General features: G+C 53.2%; 1 protein-coding gene and 1 long non-coding RNA gene across 2 annotated transcripts; both read right to left on the reverse strand.

The window, feature by feature from the left end:
- Nucleotides 1–8,043: 8,043 nt before the first annotated feature.
- On the reverse strand, nt 8,044–9,878 carry LOC306816423 (uncharacterized protein; the record flags this gene model as incomplete). The annotated part of the gene is made up of 6 exons (XM_079332860.1): nt 9,562–9,878; nt 9,129–9,316; nt 8,902–9,039; nt 8,517–8,631; nt 8,205–8,345; nt 8,044–8,058 (listed from the first exon to the last, which is right to left on the reverse strand). Exons 1-6 carry the CDS (start codon nt 9,700–9,702, stop codon nt 8,044–8,046), a joined length of 738 nt encoding a protein of 245 aa, XP_079188986.1. The 5' UTR covers nt 9,703–9,878.
- A 623-nt stretch (nt 9,879–10,501) lies between these two features.
- LOC306816422 lies at nt 10,502–11,476 on the reverse strand. Its single transcript, XR_013777667.1, has 3 exons — nt 11,196–11,476; nt 10,796–10,860; nt 10,502–10,681 (listed from the first exon to the last, which is right to left on the reverse strand). It is a non-coding gene; the product is annotated as an uncharacterized lncRNA (long non-coding RNA).
- Nucleotides 11,477–21,208: the final 9,732 nt, after the last annotated feature.

The following is a 21,208-nucleotide window of genomic DNA, read 5'->3' on the forward strand; positions in this document are numbered from 1 at the left end:
ACTGACATCCAGTCTGGTTTACTCACACTGAGATACACTCCAATTTTAAGTCTGTCTGGCTGTCAAACCTTACCATTGCATTAAGGATGCAGGTTCTTCTGCTGCATGCATTAAGGAGATGAAGAAAACAGAAACTTAAATTTGAGCAATTGTTTCGTTGTCACTAAGAACAAAATGGATATAAGTAATATAAACCTCTTAAATGTATGCTAGAGAAATTCTTCCTGATCAGACACACTTAGTGAACTGTCTGTGGTCCTGGTCATGTAAACACAGCCAATCATCCATTTGGGCATGTCCTTAAAATCTGCACATGGACTGCACAGTCCTGTTAGGATACCTGCATTTGTACTGCATTGTGAAATACAAACCGTGCTGGGCATGGGGAACTTGTTGCTTCCTCTGAGTGCAGTAAGGAGTTATGGGAAACTGCCATCAGCAAAAGATGAAGATAATTCTTAGAATTTGATAATTATCTGTTTTTGAAGATAATTCTTTTGTTTCCTGCATTTACAGTGCCTTTTGATCTTTTGGGAAACAGAAGTTGCCAATCTTAGTTTTCATCAGATTAATTTTCAGAGTGGTCCACACAGTTCATGTATTCACAGCAGTGTCTGGTCTCACATTCTGCTGAAGCTCTTCAGATCAGTTTTAATAAATAATTAGTATTTCAAAGACCACTGTTGTGCATGACTACAGCACAATGACTGAATGTGAGAGCCGTGATTAACTTGCAGTGCTGCTGTGTTCTGCACAGCCTGGCAGCTAAAGCAGCAGTCCCTTTATTTTGATATGACTCTGCCCTCTGACCTGTCTCATAGCAGCAAAGCACAGATTTTACTGCTGCCTGTCTGTCATTAAAGTGTGTCTGAAGGTTGTTTGCAGTTAGGGGAGTAAATTAAAAATGCCACTCAGTCAGTGCTGAGCTTCAGTGACAAAAATGCCAAAAGCTGTTGGTTGCTTGAAAGTGCAGAACCAAAGTCCTGCCAAAACACAGCAGTGATTTGCTGATGCTGGTTCTGGCTCTGTTGCTGTGGAAGGGTTATGGAGCAGCTAAAAACAGCAACAAGGACACTCTCTGGCTTGGGGCAGAAAAGAGCAAGAAAGAGCAATTTATTGAAAGAAACCATTGCCTTAATAAGACAATTCGTACAAAACAAATACAGACAGAGCATTGATCAGAGAAGGAGACACATCTCCTCCCTGGCTTTCTCAGGGACCTTGCAGGTGTTTCTCTGTTATGATTCTTTCTTTTTGTGTTTACAGTAAAGAGGAATCTCTAGCCTGGGAAAAATCCTGGCTAGAGGCTGAGAAAGTTTCATGCCTGAGCAAAATACTTAGAACTTGAGAGAAAGGCTAGCTAAATGTGGCCTAGGTCTCCAGCATGGTCCACAACCAGGACTGGGACCGGCTGTGGGATTGGTTGTGGCTTTAGATCTTCCCAGAGCAGAGCAGCTGCTGGCTGCTGTAAAGTTGTTCTTGTGAAGGCACGTCAGGCTCCAAAGGCAAAGAGCCCAAGGCTCTCCAGTCCCTGTTCAATCTCTCTGCCATAAAGTCCCGATGGAAGCAGGAGCAGCTCTCTGCTGCAAGAGGTCGAAGCTGCGGCTGGTGCAGAGTCTCCAGAGGCAGATGCTCCCTGGCCTTTCTTCTCCTGTTCTTTCCTTCTTCATCTTCCTCTTCTTCTTCTCTCGATGCTGGTAGTGGTGATTGATGATGGGTGGTGGAGGAGGACAGAGCAAAGACAGAGGAGCAAGAGAGAGCTCTGGCTCCAACACACGGATTTTTATTGACAAATTACCCAATGAGCCAAAACCGTGAACCTGATGAATTTCTCCTAAACCTATTAGAATTCCATAATACTAAAGTCTACATATAACTTGTGCATATGGCCTATCTGTTCTATGTGAAGAATATATAAAATATTCCTACTGTAATTTTATTTTGTCTAGAACTAAGTTTTTATTGTCTCAAAGCAGCCACTATTTTATAGGAGATTCCAAGGCCTTAACTTTTTATGGTATTTAAAACATATTTCTATGTACTTCACACTAAGATTTAAACTTCTACTTCATATCTATGCTACTTAATATTTATAATTCCTTATACTAAAACTTAGAGCTCTATTTCATGTCTGTGTGGTTTCCTGTATTTTAATTTGCCAAAATATATTAAATTTAATTCTTGTATACTGTTCTCTCTCAGAGGGAGTCAGAGAGGCTTCTCTGTTCCACTTTCCAACAACTGGGAATGGGGACAGGGACTGAGAGTGGGGACTGGGAAAGGGACATTGGAATGTGAATGAAAGCAGGAAAAGGGAATGATAATATGGGAACAGAACAGGAAATATGGAAACAGAAACTGGTGAGAAAATATGGGATGGGGATTTAGAATATAGGACAGGGAACAGACATGGGGATAGGGCAAAAGGATTGGGAATGGGAATATGGGAGGGAGACTGGAAATACAGAAATGGAAATATTGGAATGGCACTGGGATCAGGAATACTAGAAGGGGAACAGGACAGGGAATATGGGACTGGGAATATGTGAACGGTAACCAGGCAGAGAACACAGGACAAGGAATGATACCGGGAATGGGATCTGAACTGGGACAGGGGCAGGAGTGGTGTGAGACGGGAATGGGCTTGGGGCAAGGGCAGTGACAGTGGGGAGAGGAGGATCCTGGACAGGGGACAGCGGGAGCTGGGTCAGGGGGAAACGGGGAGGGTGTCAGGGCAGGGGGTCCTTGATCAGCTGCCCCAGAACCTCCATCAGCATCTCCCAGTGCAGCCAGAGCCGCTGGGCCTGGGGTGCCCAAAGCCCTGAGCAACCCCCAAGGAAACCTGAAGTGTCTGGAACACAGGGTCCCCCACATCCTCTGGAAGATGCCCCTGTGTCTGCAGGCATGTCTTAGTTCAATGTCTTCATTTTTACCCTGGTACTGGGAGTCTGGGAATGACAAACAGAAAGGTAAAAAAATCCAGGTCACAGGGAGCCAGCACAAAGCTTTTCCTGCACTCGGGGGAAGCGCAGGGCTTCTCTCAGTGGAGACTCTTTTGGTGACTGCTCAAGTGAGATCTCCTGGAGATGCTCTTCCCACACTCGGGACACTCGTAGGGTCTCTCCCCAGTGTGGATGCGCTGGTGCCTGACGAGGTTGGAGTTTCGCTTGAATCCCTTCCTGCAGTCGTGGCAGGAGAAGGGCCTCTCATCCCAGTGAGTGCGATAGTGCTTCAGAAGGCTGGAGCTGCTCTGAAACCACTTCCTGCATTTATCACACTCATAGGGTCTCTCCCCTGTGTGGAACCTCTGATGGACAGTCAGGTGTGAGTTCTGGATGAATGTCTTCCCACACTCCTCACAGTCGTAGGGCCTCTCCCCAGTGTGGCTCCTTTGGTGAACAGTCAGGTGTGAGCTGAGTTTGAATCTTTTCCCACACTCCCCACACTCGTAGGGCCGTTCCCCTGTGTGGATTCTCCGGTGTTGGATCAGGTTGGATCTCCACGTGAATCCCTTCCCACATTCCGAGCACTTTAGGGGCTTCTCCCCATGGTGAAGCTGCTCACGCAGCCCCAGCTCCGAGCTCCGGCCGCCTCCCCGGCCCGGGCTGGCTCTTTCCTGCTGGGATCCCCGGGCTGTGCGTTTGCAGCCCCTCCTGCTGCGGGATCTGCGGGGCTTTTCCTCCCCGTTGCATTCCTGCGCCCTGGAGCCGCTGCAAACGGCCTCTTGCCCGAGGCTGTGCCGCGGGGATTTGTCCTCCCTGCTGTCCGTGCTCAGCTCCTTGTCTGGGGGAGGAAGGACAAGGACAGGATGGGATTTGCCTCCATGCCAGAGGGAAGGGCAAGGAGATCCCCCCAAGTCTGTGCTGCAGCCGGGGCCGTGCTGGGCTGGGAGATGGAGCAGGACACAGGGGGAAAGGGGCACTGACTTCCTCCTCACCTGCCTGGAGCACCTGGGCCATCTTCCTCGTCCTAGCAGCCTCCTCCTACTCAACGCAGCCAAGGTTTGGGAAATCCTGGTTTGGGGGGAAAACAAGGGCTGAGCGCGTTGGGTTTGATGGTGGCGCTGCCCAAGGGCAGCTGGAGCAGTCAGCGCCCCTTTCAGCCTCGGGGGCCCGGAGCCCGCTCAGCACCAACCTCCCGCACCCCTCCAGGCTGCCGGTGGACCCCCGGCTCCGGGATCGCCCCTCTGCACTCTCCCCGCTCCGGGGCTCGGCTTTGCGCTCCTGTAACATCCAAACATCCCCTGAACCGCAAAGTAAAACCCTCCTGCAGCCCCTCATGATGGATTTGGGGCGAGTTCCTTCTCCCCGCTCACCTGCGGGTTCTTGGGGGGGCGATTCTGCCGCTCCCGGGGGACGCTGCGGTCTGTGCGGGTGTGCGGGAGAAGCGCGTGGTTCCAAAATCGCTCCTCCTCTTCCTGCCGCTCCTCCTGTGTCCCTCCTCTTCCTCCCGCTGCTTCTCTTCCGTCTCTTCCCGCTTCTCTTTTTCTTCCCTCTTTTCCTCCTCTCCCAGCGCAGCCAGAGCCGCTGGAACTGGGGTGCCCAACGCCCTGAGAAACCCCCAGGTCCTTCCCAGGACCCCTCAAATCCCTGGAACCGAGCGTCCCCCGCATCCCCTGGAAGATCCCCCCGTGTCCCCAAGCAGGTCGTTATTTAACATCTCTATTTTTACCCTGGTTTTGGGTGTTTGGGAAGGACAAAGAGAAATGCAGAGAAAATCCAGGCCACGGGGAGGATGTGGAGCCCCCAGCCAGGTGTCTTCCCAACACGTATCAGCAGCACCAGGGCTCAGGGGGGCTCTGCCCACCGGGGGTCCCTGGGGATCATCCAGCGCGGATCCTGCCATGGGGATGGAGCTGCAGCAGGGCACTGTCTTGGTTTGACAGACAGGTGTCTGCTGAGGAGCTCTGGAGCTTCTCTTGAAACGGAAAATGTAAACTCCTTCCCTCTGAATTAATATGACTTGGAAATTAATGAGCTCCCTGGCAAAGATATGGGATTTAGAATAGCAGTTTTTAACTGGGAAAATTAAAATAAAAGTATAGTAATATAACGAACAAAACACTGGCAAGGTCAGAATGCAGCCTGTAACCCTGTTGCTCAGGGTGTTGGTTACAGTCTGAATAATGGTACCTGTAGTTTCCTTGGAGTGACAGATGTGGTTTTGTTGAACGAATGATTTTGGAGAAGGGTGTAGTTCCTTTTTTAACATCTGGTGGTGATGAAGATAGGCCTGGTCTTCTTCTGGAAATTTAGTGGGAAAGGTTGCTCTGATGTTTCAAATTTCAGATTTTATTTAGATAGGAAATCCTTGGCTTTTCTCCTTGGCTGGGGCATCTCCCATAAGGTATAACTCCTTGTGGGGAGGAGTTGTGAGGGATGGGTCATGGCAGAGATTGAGTAGTAGTGTGAGGTACAGGGTGGGTTTCTAATGATCTAGTGGCGGCTTCTACAATTGTGATCATGTAGCACTTGCCTTGGAGGGTTTGAGGCAGTGTGATGTAGTTCATTTCCTCGGCTTCTTTCTACTTATATTTGGAATACTGCCCCTCCATATTGGAGAGGCTTTATTGGCTTGGCTTCCTTGATTTTAGCACATCTTACAGCACAGAGACCCTTCTAACATGATCTGCCTTCGTTCCTCTGCGTCTCTGCACAAAACACGGCACAGAAGAGAACAGCAGGATGGGCCTGTGTGTCCCAGGGCTCTGGATTTGTGCTGCTTTAGCTCCACAGAGATGCAGGCAAAGTGAAGAAGCCAAACTGTTTATTGATGAAAGGCAAAGCAAAGGGATGGAAATGAAAAAAGGGATGGGACAGTTCTGAATGCTGGAGGGAGGGAGCTGTCAAAAGGGATAAAGAGTGGAGGGGAAAAAAAAGGGATGGGCACAGTCTGAAGGCTGGAGGGAGGGAGCTGTCAAAAGGGACAGAGAGTGGAGGGGGAGCAAAAGGGATGGGCACAGTCTGAAGGCTGGAGAGAGGGAGCTGTCTACAAGCAGGGAGACGGCTGAAGCCACAAGAGCTGTGACAATCATCAGCTCTGTCTGGAGCTCCAGCTGGTCTCTGGTCTCCAGGTGGTCTCCTCTTGTGGCACGTGGAGGTGTTAAAGGGACGCTGCTTTGTCTGAGCCATCAGGTGAACGTAGTTCTGCAGCTCTTTGCCTGAATGCAAGTTGAGTTACTGGGCTTGCATGGGAAGGGCTGTTGTCTTTACTCAGTGCTTGAAGGGCTGGAAGAGAGAGGAACAGAGCCATGGTCAAAGCCCGGATCTGTGGGAATCCGAGGAGATCTTCCTGTCAGGGGCATTCCTCCCAGCTATTGGCATGGCCAAGAGGGGACCAACGGGATCAAGTTTCTGGCCATGAACCCCCCGCCCGCATCCCGGAAATCTCTGTGAGCTCTGCCCACGCCAGCCCTCGTTCACACAAGAAGCAAAACCCCTCCGCAGGCAGGGCAGGGATTGCAGCTCCTCCCGCCAGCCCCACTGACAGCCCACTGCCCTCACTCACCCTCATTGAGCACCTGCAGCTCTTCCTTCTTCTCCCTCATGAGTTCCCTGGCCATCCCTGGGAACACAGACCCTGTCACGGCTCTGCCCAGTGGCACAGCTCCCGGCCAGTGGCGCTGCCAGTCCTGTGGCCACTGGCCCTCGTGGCCCGGCAGGGCTCAGCCACGCTGCCAACCAAGGGCACGGCTGCAAGAGGGCGGCAGCAGCCCCGAGAGCAGCCGGGGCTCCGCGGCGCCGGGCCCGGGTAGCAGAAGCTGCCGGGGCAGCAGGCGGGGCTGGGGCCGAGCTGCGGCAGAGCGGGGAGGGAGCCTGGGCTCACCCGTAAACCGGAACGCCGCCGCTCGCAGGGGCTCCTGAGGGCTCTGCAGGTAGGGCAGGGCCTGGCGCAGGTGCTCGGCCGCTCGGCTCCTGTCCTCTGCCAGCTACGGAGAGCGGCGGGAGCGAAGGGTCGGGGCGGGCTCCGGCCCTTTGGCAGGCGCTGCCCGCGCCCGGCCCCGGCCTCCCCTGCCCGCACAGCCCTGAGGCGCGGCCAGCAGCCACCGGCCGGGCTCTGCAGGGACACAGGGCTGGCTGCTGCCCGGGGAGCCGCGGTGCCGGCCCGCCCCGCAGCCCCGCTGGGCCGGGGCTCCATCAGCACCCGGCTCGGGCCCGTGCGGCCCCTGCGGGCAGCGCTGGGCAGGGCCACAGCTGCAGCTGCACACAGTGAGCACCGCGCTCAGGGGGCTTCTCCAGCCTGAGCCTGGCGCTTCCAGGCCGTCCTTACCAGGCACTTGGCCAGCTTCCACAGCTGCGCTGTATTGACGAGCTGCATGAGATCCCTCCTCCTGAGGAACTTGGTCACACAAAGCAGCGCTGTCCGAGAGGCCTGGACACCAGCAGAGATGCAGAGATGTCCCCGCAATTCAGGGCACAGGAGCCGTGTCCCTAAGCCAAGGCCTGGAGGAGGCTGCAGCCCGCCAGACACCAGGGCAGGAGGCAGCCGAACCCCCCCCCCCGGGGACTCGGGCAGCCCACGAGTCCTCACCTCTGCCACATCCGGATTCTTATCGTGGCAGTAGATGAAGAGTGGGAACACGCTCTGCCACACAGGTGTCTTCAGAGCTTTTCTGTCCTTTTTCATTATTAAACCTATCATCTCTTGAAACAGAGCAATTGATCCCAGCTTCACCTGTCTATCATGCTGTAGGAAAGGAAGGAAAAAAGTCCTAAGCACTGGTACCTTCAGGCCCGCATGGGCACCAACGTTGAAATTCACGGGTCACAAAGTGTCCGGGCCACAGTCGGTGGCCGTGGCCTGGGGCACAGAGCCTTACGTGGTCAAAGAGTGGCAGGAGCGCCTCAGCCAGCCGCAGGGCGATGGGGCTGCGTACAGGGGCACCATTGTGGAGGAACAAAGATTGAAGTACAACGATGGTCATCCTGACCATGAAGCTATTGTTTTCCTGCAGGATGTCCACAAGATTGTCAGTCAGGTTCCACAATTTTTTTGCCTGTTTGGAAGACAACTGTGTGAAAGGCCACTCTGCTGCCACAGGGCCTAGAGGCCAAAGGCCTGTCCCAAACAACGCGGGCAGCTGACCCAGGAGGCAGGAGAGCTGGGATCAGCTGCCCCAGCACCCAAAGCCCAGCCATGCGCAAGCGACTGCATGCCCCAGGCTCATGCTGCTGGCAGGGCTTCAGCAGCTGCTCCCTTCTCACCATGGGGGGATTCACGGGGCCAAGCAACATGAGGCATCTGAGCGCCAGGTGACGCCTCTCCCTGCACTCGCTCTGCAGGTTCTTTGAGATGATCTCCAGGAGACTGGCCCCATATTTGGACACATCCAAGCACTCCAAGACCTGAAAGGCACAGGGCAGTGACAGGGACCTGGCCGGCAGGAGCCCAGAACCGCACAGGGCTGGGCCCAGACAGCAGCACAGGGCACAGGCACCGTCCCAGGCAGGTGTGGCTATGAGAGGCCAGAGAGCTGGGAGGCAGCTCAGGGAGACAGCGCTGGCCATCAGGCTCACCTCCACAATGAATGCCAGGGCAGCAAAATCCCAGCATGGCATCTCCATGTTGAGCAGGCTGAGCAGGTACAATGCAATCCCAGAAAACAAGGGTGTGGATGAGGAGCGCATTGCTCTGAAAGGAGGAAAAGGAAAGCAAGGTCTGAGTCAGGGGGACAAACCTCTCCCAGGACTGATTCCCAGAGGTCTGGTCTTTCCCCACCATCCTGCTGCAAGGAGACCTGAGCTATTTTGGAGGCAGCTCCTTTTGGACACCCTTCTTTCCCAGTCTTTTCCAGTCTGTTTGGCTGTGCCTCGGTGACAAGGCCCTCTGGCCCATGAACACGGGTACTGTGTAGGGCACTCCAGACACAGAGCACAAAGAGTGGAGAGGGTGGGGTCTCACCTGACCAGCACACCCATGGCATAGTGCTGGGAGTCAGCAGACAGCAGCGTGTCCCAGCCACACTTGCGCTCCATTGCCGTCACCACATCCTCACACTGCATTCGGCAGAGCAGGGACTTCAGGGTCTCCAGTGCAAACCTGTGTGCAGAGCAAAGCTCAGGTCACGCTGGGAGCACTGGCTCCTGCCCTGGGGACATGGCAGGGACAGAAGGACTGGGATGGAAAACCTGTTGGAGCTGGCAGCAAAGCCGTGTTCTTTCTGGCATGTTTTCCACAATTTATCAACCTCCTCTGGTGTATCCAATGTGCTGAAGTACGCTTGGAAGAGCAGGTGGACAAACAGGCGGGTGAAATACAGTGTCACTATGTGTGGGATGCAGGGCTCCTGGAGGATCTTCCACATCACCACAGTTGCCTGCAAAGGACAAACACCCCAAGACAGCGCTCAGTGCTGAGGTATCCGTGTGGCAGGGCCCGAGCGTGGCAGGGAGAGGCCAAGGGAGACGCAGGGGGAGTACCGGGCCTGGTGCCCCTGAAGCTGCCCCTAGGCCAGGATTCAGCCCAGCACCTCAGGCTGGGAGATTCGGTGGGGGAAGGAGGGTGGAGAGCTTCAGGAGGGGCAGCCTTGGGGTGAGAAAAAAGCCAGTTCCAGAAACTCACAGCCAGGGAAAAGACTCTTGTTGTGTCCCCATCGGAGGTGCACGTGCTGTGCTCTGGCCAGCTCCCCAGCACATCCAGGAGTCTCAACCGTGCCAGCTTTGCAGTCCTGGGCGAGCACAAGATTGTCTTCCACATAGCCATAGCAGCTCTGTAGGGTCAGAACTCTGTCTCAGGGCAGTCTGAGACACAGCACCGTGGCCTGGGCAGCAGCAGGGACCTGAGCTGGCTGCCAGCTCTGCCTCTGCCCATTGCCCCGCACCAGCAGCACCCAGGCAGTTTAGCCCTGTGGGGACAGGCTCCTGAGGGGCAGGGAGGGAGCATGGGGTGGGTGCTGACAAGCCAGGGCTGGGAAAGGGAGCAGCCAGAGGGCCCTGGAACTCTCTGTTGTTCAGACAGAGCTAGAACAGGCTGTACAGGGTGATGGGCTGGTGAGCCCTGAGCCCTCTGGGCAGGTGGGCCCCATACCTGTCACACGATGGGGACACACACAGGAGAGTCATCACCACATCAGTGGGCTGTGCCTCGGTGACATCCAGCAGTGACCTCTCCACCCTGTGCTCATCAGTCTCATTGGCCATGAGCCACTGGTGGATGTATCTCACTGTGGCGGGCACCTGAAAAGGCATGGGAAGACTCGGAAAGCTGCCAGAGGCAGTAATGTCCCCAACTTCCCCAGAGAAGTGCTTCCCTTCCTGCCATGCTGTTCTGCCTTCAATGACTGAGGGGGCCCAGTGACCATGGCCTGAGTGGGCACACAGTCCTGGGAGGCATGGAGCCTTGGCCACAGGCTGCTTAAGTGGTGCTGAGAAGCACAATGGTCTTTGAAGTAATCCACTATGAGTTCCTCAGAGTGACTCAGAGTGGGAGTGGTGTCAGTGTTTGTGATGCCCTGAGTCTCTCCAGTGTCAGCAATTGTCATGCCCACATCCTCAATCACTGCCATGTCAGCCTGCACCCTGTCATCACTCCTTACAGTGTCAGACTCTTCTGAGCGCTCAGGCACATCTGGGCTGACATCAGGCTCTGCCTGGAGCTCGGTCAGGCTGGAGTCAGGCTCAGCTGTGCCCTCTGTTGCTGTGCTGGTCTTTCTACGTCGCACCGGCACAAACTTCTGCAGCATCTGAAGGAGAACAAAGGACAGGGAGGAGAGGCAAGTTCCATGGAGTGCTCCAAGCGTTGTGCTGGGCTGAGCAGTGACAGCAGGCCCAGCCCAGGTGGGGATGGCTGCAGGTACCTTCAGTGCTCTGCGGAAGCGGCCACCGGTGGGGTCCTGCTCGTGTGTGCGGTCCATGGCTGCAGCTGGAAAAGACCGAGCACAGCCAGAGCTGAGGGGCTGCGGGAGAGGCCAGAGAACAGAGCCCAGCCCTGCGCTCCCCAGGCAGGGACAGCCCCAGGATGCTCCAGGGGAACATGAGCACGGGCACTGCGGGGTGTCTGCCCAGCCCCTCTTCTGTCCTGTGCCTGGGCATGTCCCCAGGGGATGGGATGGGATGGGATGGGATGGGATGGGATGGGATGGGATGGGATGGGATGGGATGGGATGGGATGGGATGGGATGGGATGGGATGGGATGGGATGGGAAGTGATCAAGCTGGCAGCAGCCATCAGCTCTTTTACCCAGCTGTGCCTCTCACCATCCTGCATTGTCTGAAATGGCTCCGGCTCTTCAGGCTCTTGTGCTGGGTGGACTCTAGAGCCTCTCCTTTTCATTCTTCTGAACACTTTGAAGAGTGGGAAACAGCTGGGAAATCTGCCTGTCATTTCAGTCTGGCCTTGAGGGCACCTTGTAGAAAGGTGCCTTGGGAAAGCTGTGAGACAAACAGTCCTGCAGTCTGGCTGCAAAGTCAGCTGCAGGAATAACTCTCAGAAAAGCTCCGGGTCCGACAGGAACGAGTGCGCTGTGCGGGGGCTCCTCACGGCACCGCTCCTGTCCCGTCGCGTGCTCTGAGCACTGTGCCGTGGCCGTGTCACCATCAGCTCTTATATCACCACGTGTCACAAAGGGCCCTTTGACACCCTGTCCTGTTCCATGCCATGGTGACCATGCTGCACCGTGTCACAAAGAGCCCTTGAACACACTGCCACCAGCCCTGGGGCTGCCGCCAGCCCACCCAAAGTGGCCCATGATGGAAGGAATCCCTCACCCCAAGTGTCTAAAACAGCCTGACAGAATCTTTAGGAATGGCTCAAACCATCAGCAATCATTGCCCTGCCCTGCGGGCTCAGGGCATTTAAGAATCCTCACTAAAGGATTGCTCTACATAAGTATCTCCCAAATATTGCAAACTTTCCATATTCATTGGTATGGTCTGAAAACATGAAAGATTTGGAAGATGGCGTCCCATCTCAAAGCAGCAAGGAGTAAAAGTTTGGAAGGAATAAAAGTCCACTCAGTGTTCCAAAATTAACCCAAACAAATAATGAGATTGCACAATGGCTAATCCTCCTCCTGGTACAGACATCTAAGTGGTTCATAAAGTGCAGCTGTCCCCTCTTCTTCCCTGTGGGACAATCAAAACCAGTAACCGGAAAAATCACAGCTATTCTTTCTGCCCTCCGTAACCAAAGCTGGGCCAAAGCACAGAAGCTGACTCCCACCAACACCAACCCCCCCTAAACAGCTGCACAGAATCCTCAACAGGCCGCCAGGACCCCCAGCTGTCCCCATCCCCCTGCAGAGCTTTCCCAGCCTCCAGCAGGGCCCCTGGTTCCCTGCAGGTGCCGTGGGATGGCACTCAGGAGGATCTGCTCCAAGGCCTTTCCTGGTAGCAAGCTCAGGCTGCCAGGCCTGTGACTCCTGGATCATCCTTCCCACCAACTCTTTCTGTGCACGGCTCTTACATTTGCACATTGGCACTCAGCTCGGACTTGTGCACTTGAGCAGGACTGCTGGAAAATGATAGAGAGCAGCCTGGCAAGCTCCTTCTCCAGCTCCCTCTTTACTCTTGGGGTAGGTAGAACATTCCACAGGAAAGCTCTTGGTACCTCCACAGATCCATGCAGGAACAGACAAGGACCTGAGATATGTGATATGAAAAAGCTCTTTGTCAGTAACTGTTCACATTTGTTCTGTCTGTTGCTTTATTAGCCATGATGTAAAACAATACTCAGTCATGTACAGAGGCACCCACCTCCACAGCTCTTTCACAGAGTGTTGGTTAAAGTCTCAGGGGTCACTTTCAAAGGTGGTTTGGAGTCTCACCTACACAGTCCTGGGTCAGGGGATAGAGTCCCTAGGTGGGTTAGAGTCCCCGAGGTTGAGAGTGGTATGCTGACAGGAATACGGCCTGGGAGCTGGTTTAGCGCTTTTATTAAGTGTGGTATTATAGTGTGCGTGTGTGCGTGCCTGTGTTAAGTCTTTCACTGCAACATTGTTTATTCCCTGCCTTTGTTAAAGTAAGGATGGGAATGTGCTCAACCCTGTGTTACCTTTTCCTTTGGGTATGGAATGCTATAAATTGGAGTAGAAAGAGTCAGAAAATTGAGTGTGTGTTCCAAGGATCATCTCTAGGAATACAAGAAGAGGAGACACAGTCTCAGAGGAAAAGAGCATTCTATGATCTTGCAAATATGAAATTGAAACTGGTTAAGCATCTAGAGATCTTAGGAGCAAGTTGTGGAGGACATAGGTTGCTGGCAGCCTAGCTGGGAATTTTGTCCAGCAACAGGATGGTATCTTTTGGGTTCTAGGACCACATTAAGTGCTCAGACAATTTTCTAGGTTGTGGGAAAGCCCCAGACTACCCTTTTGTATGGTATGAAAGAGTGTGAACATGTGGAACCACATTTCCATTGCTGCCATGAGGGGCTTGGCTGGTGAAGGATAAAGCCTGTGGTGAGAAAGAACAGAGGGACTGACATCAATGTGATTTGTCATCTGACACGAGGTAAGTGCAGTAGCTCTACCTGCATTTCCACTTTCCCATGACAGGAGTGGCAGGGAAAGCAAAGTGACTGATGCCCTATCCTCCTTGTAACCCTCCCAATACCCTGCTTGTTGTATAAGGGGCATAGAGATTGTAGTCCTTTTGTTTATGGACATTGCTGCAGTTGCAGGAGAGAATATTGGTGCAGAGCAGCCCAAAGATGCCCTGTGTGTACCAATTGTGGTGTAAAAGTAACAGAAGCAAGGAGGAGAGAGAAAACAATAATGTATAAAGTCCAGTGTGGAAACTTAAGTATCATCAAAAATCAACAGAGTGTAAGAGGAGATGAACAGAGGATGTGCACGTCAGCCAGCAGGCCAATAGATCTGAGTCCCCTCGGATGCATATTAAAACGATGGAAAGACAAGAAGGTCACCAGGGGCACAGAGACTAAGAAATCCCTCACTGCATATTGTTGATAAATAGTGGACCCTTTATAAAATAGATGACAGGGAGAAGAAGCAATAAACTGAACCCTGAGTTATAATATCTTGATGCAGTTACTGCTATTTTTGGGAAAAGAAGGAAAATGAGATGAGGCTGTACATCTGGATATGTATTTTTTTTATCCAAAGGATCACCGCTGAATTGCAGCAGAAATGTGGTTTTAATTTGGCCTCAAGGGATCCTTTGAGTGTTTGCTTTGGAAAAAAGATCACAAAACAGAAGGAAAGGGAGGACTTAGGTGTTGTTCTGCATGTTCAATAGGATAAAGGTATTTTAAAATAAAAAGAGAATGAGGAAGGAATGGAGGATTTTGGTTGCTCCTTTGAGTCATGGGAAGAGGGAGGACAGGGAAGGCATTTGAAATCCCTGGTAAATATTGCTGAGAAAATTGCCTTTGAGCCTTCCTTCCTCTCCAGAACTTGAAAGAGGAAGAACTCAGAGTATAGAACCAAGGCAGAAAGGAAGTTATGGTATTGTCACCATTCAGTGTCCCCCCCCTTGGACTCATTTGCAAGGGCTGGGAGGAAGATCATCATCTTTTTGGGAGATGGTCATTCAGGTACAGTTATGGGATGTGTCTTGGTTGCAGTACAGGATGTGACCAGCAATGTGTGTTCTGTCACCATCTGTTAAAGCCACGGGGGGCAGTGACCCTTATCCCGTTTAATGGGACTGCTGCCACACCCTGACTGATGGGGTGGCAGGTTGTACTCTGATTCTGTCAGTGTTTTGGGATTCTCCTGTGTTTCTGTTTTAATTTTCCTAGTAAAGAACTTGCCTGAGAGCCCTTAATTTCAAAATTATAATAATTTGGAGGGAGGGGTTAACATTCTCCATTTGAAAGAGAAGCCTTCTGCCTTTCTTGGCAGACACCTGTCCTCCTAACCAGGACAGGAGGCAACAGGATCTCTGAGTCTCATAAAAATTAAGGTACCACTGTCACTAGCTGATTTAGAAACCTGAAAATCTGTGCTATTCAATACTGGGATGATCCATCAGGAGTAGGCAAAAGATTCAGGGCATTTGTTAAAGGCTTGGATGCAGGGGTGCGGAGGCGCTCGTGGAGGAATAGCGAGGGGATCAGCCAGCCAATCATGTGATTGATAAAGCATAATCCCACTTTATGAGACATCAGACACTTTTATAGCCCACATAGCATAAATCAGCATTATTCTAGTAGTACAATCTTACTGGTTTTTACCTATGTACGCCTTCTCTAGTATTGATTATTGCGAGTGTGAGATATCACGCCTACTGAATTTCTAGCCAAAAACATACGTGCTATTCCATTGCTCCTACTTCCCTTATTCTTATACTTAGTGCTATATAGTATCCGTCCCAGGCTTTACCTCGCTTGCTACGTGCTTCCCTGGAAGTTAAGCCTTGATTGAACAATGGCATATGTATTACTTATCGACTAACTCTGCAAATTATGCTAGCTCTATTGCTTTTGCAAAAGTCTCTTAAAAGCAAACACTGCTGCTCAGCAAAATCTGCTTAAGAGCAAGGCCTAGCTGCTACTTAGCAGGACCTGCTCTCCTGCAACAAGGCCTCAGCTGAGCCATATCCACAGTTGTGTCCATGGCTTTCTAACCAATTCTCAGACAGGGGCGCGGTGGCCGCAAAGGGGTTTCGGGGTCCGGTGCCGGGAATGGCTGCTCCCAGTATGAGCCCGGTCACTCCCAGTATGATCCTGGTCACTCCCCTCAGTGCCTGCAGGATCCCTGTTTCTCCCAGTATGAACCCAGTCATTCCCGTCCATTCCTATTGTGAACCACTTTGCCCCCAGCAGGGTCCCAGTTGCTGCCAGTTCCTCCAGCTTTTTGTCCAGTGTGTTCCCAGTTCTCCCAGTTGCCCCCAGTACAGTCGCCGTCATTCCCAGTATGATGCCAGTCTCTCCCAGCAGGGCCCCAGTCACTCACATTGCCCGCAGTACTCCCCAGCACATCCCAGTGGCTCCCAATTTTTGTCCCAGTCACCATCCCAATGGTCTCAGGCACTCCCAGTATATCCCAGTTGCTGTGAACATTCTCAGTCATTCCCAGGCACTCCAAGTTACCTCAGCATGGTTCAGCTGCCCCCAGGATTATCCCAGTCACTCCTAGTACATCTCAGTTGTAACCAGCATGCATCCTGTCATTCCCAGTTCATCCCGGTATGTGTGCATTTGGCTGCCAGTATGGGCCTGGTAGCTCCTAGTAGCCTCCAGTCAGGGTCCATTGACGTCCAATATAATCCCAGTATGATTGTAGCCACTCATAGTATGATCCCAGTCACATGCAGTCTAATTCCAGTCACTCCCAGTATGATTCCAGTTGCTCCCTGTCAATGCCACCATGACCCCAGCAGCATCCAGTGTGATCCTTGTGACTTCCTGTCTTTTCCAGTGGATCCCAGTCACTTGCACTTCCTCCCAGTTCCTCTCAGCATGATTCCAGCTGCCCACTGTCCATCCCAGTGTGATTTCAGTAACTCTCAGTGTGATCCCAATATGATTCGAGTCTCCCAGAATAGTTCCAGTTGTTCCCAGTTCCTTCCAGTATGATCCCAGCTGTCCCTAGAATACTCCCAGTCCCCCTCAGCATGGTCCACTCACTCCTAGTTGTCCCCAGCATGATCCCAGCTCTTCTCGTGTGGTTCCAGTCCCCCCAGTATGGTTACAGACACTCCCAGTATATCCCAGTTGCACAGTAGGTTCTAGTTACCTCTGAATGATCCTAGTCTTTCCCAGTTACTCCCAGTTGCCTCCAGTATGACCCGTTTCTGTCACTTGTCCAAAGATAATCGCCACTTACTCCCAGTATGATCCAGATGTGGTCTCAGTTCCCTCACCTATTTCCATTAGCATCCAGTTGATTCCAGTTGCTCCCAATGTGTCCATGTTTGCCTCCCAACATGGGCCCAGTAGCTCCCAGTAACCCCCATCAGGTTCCATTTCATACCCATTGTAATCACAGTGGCTGCCAGGATGATCCCAGTATGGCTCCATTCACTCCCAATATGGTCCCAGTCACTTCCAGGATGATACCTGTCACTTCCTAGATGATCCCAGACAAATTCTGCTACAATCCTAGTCACCCCAGTATGATCCCAGTCATTCCCGATACTCCCAGTATTACTCCAGCCATGCCCAGGACTGACTCCCTGTCACTCCCAGTGTGGGCCCAGTTGCTCCCAGTCACCTCCACCATGGTTCCACTCACAGCCAGCAATTTTCCAGTCACTCCCAGTCTGATTCCAGTATGATCCCAGCCAGTTTCAGTAGGATCCCAATATGGCCCTGGCACAGGCATAGCTGCTCCCATTATTATCCAATGTGGTTCCAGTTGCTCCCATTTTCCACCACTATGGTTTCAATCTTTCCCAGTGTATCCCAGTTGCTGCCAGCATGTTCCCAGTCACTGCCAGTGTCCCTGACTTTGTTCCAGCCTGATCCCACTTGCTCACAGCCACTCTCAGTCATGCTCTGTGCAGTCCCAGTTGCTGCCAGTATGATCCAGTATGATCCAGTATGATCCCAGTGTCACTCAGCATGCTTGCAGTAATTCCCAGTCACTCCCAGTGGCAAGAACAGGAGCCTGGGGCAGCCCATGGCCCCTGCCCGGCCCCAGCAGGAGGGAGGGCTCTGAGCCCAGGGCTGCTGGCAGGATGGGCTGCTGTGGCCAGCTGGGGGCCCTGAGCAATGCCAAAGCCTTGTGCTCTCTGCAAGCTGGCCACGGGCAGCAGCAGTGCTGAAGGGTTCCTGTGGCACAGGCAGCCCGAGCTGTGGAGCCCTCAGGTCCCCGTGGCAGAGGCCGCCCTCAGGAACGGCACCGGGACTGGCAACCGCTGTGGGGATTGGTTGTGGCTTTAGATCTTCCCAGAGCAGAGCAGTTGCTGGCTGCTGTAAAGTTGTTTCTTGTGAAGGCACGTCAGGCTCCAAGGCAAAGAGCCCAAGGCTCCTCCAGTCCCTGTTCAATCTCTCTGCCATAAAGTCCCGATGGAAGCAGGAGCAGCTCTCTGCTGCAAGAGGTCGAAGCTGCGGCTGGTGCAGAGTCTCCAGAGGCAGATGCTCCCTGGCCTTTCTTCTTCTGTTCTTTTCTTCTGCATCTTCCTCTTCTTCTTTCTCACAGCGTGGTAGTGGTGATGATGATGATGGGGGGGAGGAAGCGAGAGGGACGAGAGACAAGCAAGAGAGAGCTCTGGCTCCAACACGAATTTTTATTGACAAATTTGCCAGTGATTAAAAACCAGGAACCTGAAGCATTTCTCCTAAACCTATTAGAATTCTGTTTTTCTAATACGAAAGTTTATTCTAACTAGTGCACGGGCCTATGTGTTCTATGGGAAGAATATAAAACATATTTTTACTGGTTTGTATTCATGTCTAGAGCTGTGCTTTTAAGCTCTTACTGCAGTTTGGTTTTTACATGAGATTCTACTGCTTTTTCTTCTTAGGGCATTTAAAACATATTTCTATGTACTTCACACTATGATTTATACTTCTACTTCATATCTATGCAACTTAATATTTCTACTTCTTTAAACTAAACCTTAGAGATCTATTTCATGTTGGTGTGGCTTAATATAATTCATTTCTGAAAATGTTTTTAATTTAATTCTTGCATTCTGTTCTCTCTCGGAGGGACTCTAAAAAGGCTTCTGTGTTACACATTCCAACTACTGGGAATGGGGACAGGCACTGGGATTGGAACTGGGAATGGGGACAGGGACATGGGAACGGGAGCGAAAAGAGGAACCAGGAATATGGAAATAATAACTGGGAGATAATATGGGATGGGGATTAAGAACATGAGACAAGGAAGGGAAATGGGAATATGGGAACAGGATTGGCAATGAAAATATGGGAAGGGGACTGGAAATAGAAATGGAATTATGGGAATGGGAGTAGGACTGGGATAAAAAAAGGGAAACTGGGCATGGAATATGGGACTGGGAATATGTGAACGGCAACCAGCAGAGAATACGAGACATGGACAGGGAATGAAACCAGGAATGGAATTCGGACTGGGATGGGAGAAGGACAGGAGTGACAGTGGGGTGAGATGGGAATGGGCTGGGGTCAAGGGGACTGACAGTGAGGAGAGGGGAATCCTGGACAGGGGACAGCCGGAGCCAGGGCAGGAGGACATGGGGACAGTGTCAGGGCAGTGGGTCATTGATCAGCTGCCCCAGAACCTCCACCAGGGTCTCCCAGTGCAGCTGGAGCTGCTGGGCCTGGAGTACCCAAAGCCCTGAGCAACCCCCAAGGAGCCTTAAATCCCTGGAAACCAACGTCCCCCACATCCCCTGGAAGATCCCCCCATGTTCCCAAGCATGTCCTTTTACCCCAGTTCTGGGTGTTTTGGAAGGTCAGAGAGAAATGCAAAGAAAATTCAGGCCACAGGGAGCCAGGAGGGTGTGGAGCCCCAAGCCAGGTGTCTTCCCAACACGGATCAGCAGCACCAGGGCTCAGGGGGCTCTGCCCACCAGGGGTCCCTGGGGATCATCCAGCGCAGATCCTGCCATGGGGATGGAGCTGGAGCAGCGCACGAAGCTCTTCCCACACTCAAGGAACTCGCAGGGCTTCCCTCAGTGGAGACTCCGTTGGTGTCTGGTCAAGTGAGAGCTCCTGTAGAAGCTCTTCCCACACTCAGGACACTCGTGGGGTCTCTCCCCAGTGTGGATGCGCCGGTGACTGATGAGAGTGGAGCTGTGCTTGAAGCCCTTCCCGCAGTCAGAACACTCATAAGGCCTCTCATCCCTGTGAGTGTGATAGTGTTCGAGGAGATGAGAGCTGGTGTGAAACCTCTTCCTGCATTTATCACACTCATAGGGCCTCTCCCCAGTGTGGATCCTCTGGTGCACAGTCAGGCTTGAGCTCTGGATGAATCTCTTCCCACACTCCCCACACTCGTAGGGCCGTTCCCCTGTGTGGATTCTCCAGTGTCTGATCAGGTTGGATCTCCTCCTGAAGCCTTTCCCACATTCCGAGCACTCGTGGGGCTTCTCCCCATGGTGAAGCTGCTCACGCAGCCCCAGCTCCGAGCTCCGGCCGCCTCCCCGGCCCAGGCTGGCTCTTTCCTGCTGGGATCCCTGGGCTGTGCGTTTGCAGCCCCTCCTGCTGCGGGATCTGTGGGCTTTTCCTCCCCGTTGCATTCCTGCGCCGTGGAGCCGCTGCAAACGGCCTCTTGCCCGAGGCTGTGCCGCGGGGATTTGTCCTCCCTGCTGTCCGTGCTCAGCTCCTTGTCTGGGGGAGGAAGGACAAGGACAGGATGGGATTTGCCTCCATACCAGAGGCAAGGGCAAGGAGATCCCCCTAGGGCTGTGCTGCAGCCGGGGCCGTGCTGGGCTGGGAGATGGAGCAGGACACAGGGGAAAGGGGCACTGACTTCCTCCTCACCTGCCTGCAGCTCCCGGGCCATCGACCTCGTCCTCACGGCCTCCTCCTCCTTAATGCAGACAAGATTGGAAATCCTGGTTTGGGGGGAAAACAAGGGCTGAGCGGTTGGGTTTGATGGTGGCGCTGCCCAAGGGCAGCTGGAGCAGTCAGCGCCCCTTTCAGCCTCGGGGGCCCGGAGCCCGCTCAGCACCAACCTCCCGCACCCCTCCAGGCTGCCGGGGGTCCCCCGGCTCCGGATCGCCCCTCTGCGCTCTCCCCGCTCCGGGGCTCCCGCCTTCTCCCCCGGCTCAGCCGGAGACCCCCAGGGTCGATATCGCCCCCTCCCCCCGATACCGGGCAATCCCACATGGGAGCAGCCAAGATCCCACAGCGCCATTTCCAGCTTTGGGCTCATGAAAGATCCAAACATCACCTGAAACGAAAAAAAACCCTCCCGGAGCCTCCCATGATGGATTTAGGGGGAGCGCCGCCTCCTCGCTCACCTGCGGGTTTTTGGGGAGGCGATGGTGCCGGACCCGGGGACCTGCGACCTCAGTGACCAGGCGGGAGAAGCGCGTAGTTGCAAAATCGCTCCTCCATTTCCTGCCGCTCCCCTGTGTCCCCTCTTCCTCCCTGCTTCTCTTCCGTCTCTTCCCGCTCCTCTCTTCCTCCCTCTTCCTCCCTCACCCAGCGCAGCCGAGCCGCTGGAACTGGGGTGCCCAACGCCCTGAGAAACCCCCAGGTCCCTCCCAGGACCCCTCAAATCCCTGGAACCGAGCGTCCCCCGCATCCCCTGGAAGATCCCCCCGTGTCCCCAAGCAGGTCGGTATTTAACATCTTTGTTTTCACCCTGGTTTTGGGTGTTTGGGAAGGACAAAGAGAATACAGAGAAAATCCAGGCCACGGGAAGTGT

Source organism: Erithacus rubecula (assembly GCF_903797595.1).
Source record: "Erithacus rubecula genome assembly, contig: scaffold_576_arrow_ctg1, whole genome shotgun sequence".
Taxonomy (NCBI): Eukaryota; Metazoa; Chordata; class Aves; order Passeriformes; family Muscicapidae; genus Erithacus; species Erithacus rubecula.